The sequence below is a fragment of the Myripristis murdjan genome, chromosome 16 (assembly GCF_902150065.1).
Source record: "Myripristis murdjan chromosome 16, fMyrMur1.1, whole genome shotgun sequence".
Classification (NCBI taxonomy): Eukaryota; Metazoa; Chordata; class Actinopteri; order Holocentriformes; family Holocentridae; genus Myripristis; species Myripristis murdjan.
This window is the reverse complement of record NC_043995.1, coordinates 34,026,567-34,031,566: the sequence shown is the minus strand read 5'-3', so window position 1 is coordinate 34,031,566 and position 5,000 is coordinate 34,026,567. Positions and strand designations below refer to the sequence as shown.

The window sequence follows — 5,000 nt, the reverse complement described above, 5'->3', positions numbered from 1 at the left end:
TCTGCAGAATCTGACTGGGATCAAACGGTAAACCGCCTCCAGATGTGGTTTGGATTTGCAGAAATGGTATTTCATGTGTTTTGTTTTTTTTGGCAGTCCAGGATCCGGTCTGGATATGAAAGCAGATTTGGGCTGGCAGTGTGAACAGGGCCTGAGTCCACACAGAATGGAGACCGGAGCGCTCTCTGGTTTTGGTTTAGCTCTGTGCTTCATCATGAATCTGCACATTACACATTATAAGTTATAAGTTATTATTTAGTTATTCTGAGCCGCAGCACGTCTGTAAACTGTAAAGGGGTTTTGTGAGACTCCACCTCTTTTGGCTGATACTGACACCAGTATCAGCTCATATTTGTCTCTCCTGCCTAGCTGCAGAGGTCAGCTCTCTCCTGCAGTGGAATTAACATTTTATCAGTGTACATGCTCTTATTGTGAAGGCCTGCTGGCAGATGCAGACATAAAACACACAGAGCTTTTCAGAATGTGCACATCCACCAGGCACAACAAACACACTTCAGCTGAGGTTATCTAAAACGTGCCATATTTATTTTTATATTTCATTTTCCCTCCTGTCTGCTCGTATCGGTCCGGTTTGGGTCGCTGAGGCCCCTGAGAGCCTGAACTGTAAATGTGTTCTCACTGAGCCTCACCGTGCCTCTGAGGCCTGACCTCACTGTCCAATCAGAGGCCAGGTGGGCGTGGCCACAGCTCATGTGTCTCTCTGTCCTGCAGCCTGGCGGTCGCCGCCATCCCGGAGGGTTTGCCCATCGTGGTGACGGTGACGCTGGCGCTCGGCGTGATGCGCATGGTGAAGAAGAGAGCCATCGTCAAGAAGCTTCCCATCGTGGAGACTCTGGGTACACACACACACACACACACACACACACAGGTGTGAGCTCAGGTGAGGTGGCTAACAGGTGTGTGTGCTGTTGGCCCGCAGGCTGCTGTAACGTGATCTGCTCCGACAAGACGGGAACTCTGACCAAGAACGAGATGACGGTCGCTCAGCTGTTCACCTCAGACGGCCTGCACGCCGAGGTCAGCAAATACACATTCATTCATTTCAGTAACGACCATGTTCCTTCCTGAAGGCCCCCCCCCCACCCCCCATCACTAACAGGATTTACTGTTACACCTACCTCAGGTGATTATTTGTATAAGAAAAAGAGTATTTAGCCAAAGAAAAAGCTTAAATTTTGTTAGAATCTAAAAGGTGTTGAACCCTCTGGAACCTGTAGATGTTTCTGTTTAAAGGAAACCTGGTGATCACATGATCACAGTGCAGCACATCTGATTACTTTACATTCCTGAAAATTAGATTTTGCTGTGAAAAATCCTCGAGCTGTGTGACCAAAAACGCTCACCGACGTCATTTTTGAATTTTTGTCTCTGATATGAAGCTGCTGGATCATAAATGGCTGTGGCCGTGGCCGTGGGCGTGGGCGTGGGCGTGGCCGTGGGCGTGGGCGTGGCTGTGGGCGTGGCCGTGGCCGTGGCCGTGGGCATGGCTGGCGGCGCTGCTGGCGGTCTGTCTGCGGCTGCCTGTTGCTTGTAGCTGACCTGAGGCCTGTTTCCTCCTCTCAGGTGACGGGCGTCGGCTACAACGGAGCCGGAGAGGTGCTGCTGGAGGGGGAGGTGGTGCACGGCTTCTCCTGCTCCTCCATCAGCAGGATAGTGGAGGTGAGATCAGCCTCCATCACACACACCTGGAGGACGGAGGTGCTCAGGCCTCACCTGTCCTCTGAAGGCCTGCTCTGCTCACCTGAGGCAGCTCAGCTCTGCCGTCCCGCTCTGGCCTCAGGGCTGCACAGAATTCAGTTTTTTACTTTATTTTATTTTTATTCTTCATTTCTACTACATTGTGTTTATTGACATGTTATTATTTTATATTATTGAATAATAATATAATAACAGTTCAAGTCAGTTCTTCATGTACTGTCAATATGAAGACTGATCTTCCTGTGTGCGTGTGTGTGTGTGTGTGTGTGTGTGTGTGTGTGTAGGTTGGCTGTGTGTGCAACGACTCTGTCATCAGGAACCATTCGCTGCTGGGACGTCCCACTGAGGGAGCGCTCATCGCCCTGGCCATGAAGGTACACACACACACACACACACTCACACTCACACACACACACACACACACACACACACACACACACACTCACACTCACACACACACACACACACACACACACACTCACACACACACACACACACACAACACACACACACACACTCACACACACACACACACACACACACACACACACACACACACACATACACACACACACACTCACACACACACACACTCACACACACACACCACACACACACACACTCACACACACACACACACACACACACACACTCACACACACACACTCTCACACACACACACACACACACACACTCTCACACACACACACACACACATACACACACACACACACACACACACACTCACACACACACACACACACACACACACACACACACACACACACACACACACACCTCGGGGCGGCAGCGTCCTGTCTCTCAGCTGCAGTGATGCGTGAGGTGAGGTCCAGGCTCACCTGAGGCTCAGGTGAGAGCAGCAGGTAGTCCACCTTCAGTGTGATGAGTATCAGAGCTGCCCCCCCCCCTCACAGGAGAACAAGGCAGGTGTGTGTTGTGTTCTTGGCTCAGGTGTTTGTGGTGTGTCCTCAGCTCAGGTGTGTGTTGTGTCCTCGGCTCAGGTGTATGTTGTGTGTCCTCGGCTCAGGTGTTCACACAGACTTTTCTCAGGTGGCTGCTGACTCACTCTGACCAGGGCTTTTATTGTGAAGAGGTCAAACACAGTGGAACGAAACACATCAGCGTTCCCAGAGGGATCAGATGGCACAGAAATATCACACCAGAGGGGGCGCTGTTGTTCTGGATTATCCTCAGTGTGTGTGTGTGTGTGTGTGTGTGTGTGTGTGTGTGTGTGTGTGTGTGCGCGTGTGTGTGTGTGTGTGTGTGTGTGTTCCAGATGGGGCTGGAGGGCCTGCAGAAGGAGTACGTCCGTCAGGAGGAGCACCCCTTCACCTCGGAGCAGAAGTGGATGGCGGTGCGCTGCGTCCACCGCACCCAGCAGGTCAGCTCATGTCTGCTGCGTTCAGGGACCACCCCGGAAAACACAGAACTTTACGTCACACTCCTCATCATCAACATGTTCCGCGAGATAAGAAACCAGATAACCTGAGAAAACAAGCCCAGCACACTGCGAGCTGATCTGCTGATTAAAATGAATTCCAAGACATTTCCTCTTGTTTTTAACCCTATAAAGCCATTCATATCATTTATGATACACATTTTCAATTCTGTTTTTCATTTTCAGTTTAATCAATACTTGACCAAAATACTGTTGTATACCTTTGAACACTTCCCCTGTTCACCCTGGACCATTGGCACTTCAGGTACATATCATATATCACACACCAGAAAGGTCACGTAATAACACATTTTTTAATTTACTTTTTTTTTTAATATATATTTTGTTATAGGACTAAATAAAGGGTTCAATTTCAAAAAATTGGAATTTTCTGCCAATTCTTTCATAGTTCAGGCTTTATAGGGTTAAATGTCACTGCTGTTAAATTCTCTATTTTTTAATTTATCTACTTTCTTTAATTAATTATTTTCTGCTACGACTGATTTAATCAGTTTGACCTCAGCTGGGTCAAACAGCTGCTCTGTGTGTGTAACCTGTGTGTGTGTGTGTGTACCTGTGTGTACCTGTGTGTAACTGTGTGTGCACCTGTGTGTGTACCTGTGTGTGTACCTGTGTGTACCTGTGTGTAACTGTGTGTGCGCCTGTGTGTGTACCTGTGTGTACCTGTGTGTACCTGTGTGTGTACCTGTGTGTGTACCTGTGTGTACCTGTGTGTGTACCGGTGTGTGTAACCGGTGTGTGTAACCTGTGTGTGTGTACCTGTGTGTACCTGTGTGTAACTGTGTGTGTAACTGTGTGTGTAACCTGTGTGTGCACCTGTGTGTGTACCTGTGTGTACCTGTGTGTGTACCTGTGTGTACCTGTGTGTGTACCGGTGTGTGTAACCGGTGTGTGTACCTGTGTGTGTACCTGTGTGTACCTGTGTGTAACTGTGTGTGTAACTGTGTGTGTACCTGTGTGTGTACCTGTGTGTACCTGTGTGTGTACCTGTGTGTGTAGCTGTGTGTGTACCTGTGTGTAACATGTGTGTGTGTACCTGTGTGTACCTGTGTGTACCTGTGTGTGTAACCTGTGTGTGTGTACCTGTGTGTACCTGTGTGTAACTGTGTGTGTAACTGTGTGTGTACCTGTGTGTGTGACCTGTGTGTGACCTGTGTGTGTACCTGTGTGTGTACCTGTGTGTGTACCTGTGTGTGTAACCTGTGTGTGTAACCTGTGTGTGTACCTGTGTGTGTAACCTGTGTGTGTAACCTGTGTGTGTAACCTGTGTGTGTACCTGTGTGTGTTACCTGTGTGTGTAACCTGTGTGTGTACCTGTGTGTGTAACCTGCGTGTGTACCTGCGTGTGTACCTGTTTGTGCCTGTGTGTGTACCTGTGTGTACCTGTGTGTGCACCTGTGTGTGTACCTGTGTGTGTGTGTACCTGTGTGTGCACCTGTGTGTGTACCTGTGTGTGTAACCTGTGTGTGTACCTGTGTGTGTAACCTGTGTGTGTAACCTGTGTGTGTACCTGTGTGTACCTGTGTGTGTACCTGTGTGTACCTGTGTGTGTACCTGTGTGTGCACCTGTGTGTGTACCTGTGTGTGTAACCTGTGTGTGTGTGTGTGTGTGTGTGTGTGTGTGTACCTGTTTGTAACCTGTGTGTACCTGTGTGTGTACCTGTTTGTAACCTGTGTGTACCTGTTTGTAACCTGTGTGTGTACCTGTGTGTGTACCTGTGTGTGTAACCTGTGTGTGTACCTGTGTGTGTAACCTGTGTGTATACCTGTGTGTGTAACCTGTGTGTATACCTGTGTGTGT

The 5,000-nt window shown here is 48.9% G+C and overlaps 1 protein-coding gene across 1 annotated transcript in view; it reads left to right on the top strand.

Annotated features, from left to right (window-relative positions):
- The window catches only part of atp2c1 (ATPase secretory pathway Ca2+ transporting 1), a 48,597-nt gene that overhangs the window by 32,198 nt on the left and 11,399 nt on the right, over positions 1 to 5,000 (top strand). The window contains exons 12-16 of the mRNA XM_030071972.1: positions 733 to 857; positions 941 to 1,038; positions 1,585 to 1,680; positions 2,004 to 2,093; positions 3,017 to 3,121. Coding sequence (XP_029927832.1) covers positions 733 to 857; positions 941 to 1,038; positions 1,585 to 1,680; positions 2,004 to 2,093; positions 3,017 to 3,121 — 514 coding nt within the window. The remainder of the gene's footprint in view (positions 1 to 732; positions 858 to 940; positions 1,039 to 1,584; positions 1,681 to 2,003; positions 2,094 to 3,016; positions 3,122 to 5,000) is intronic.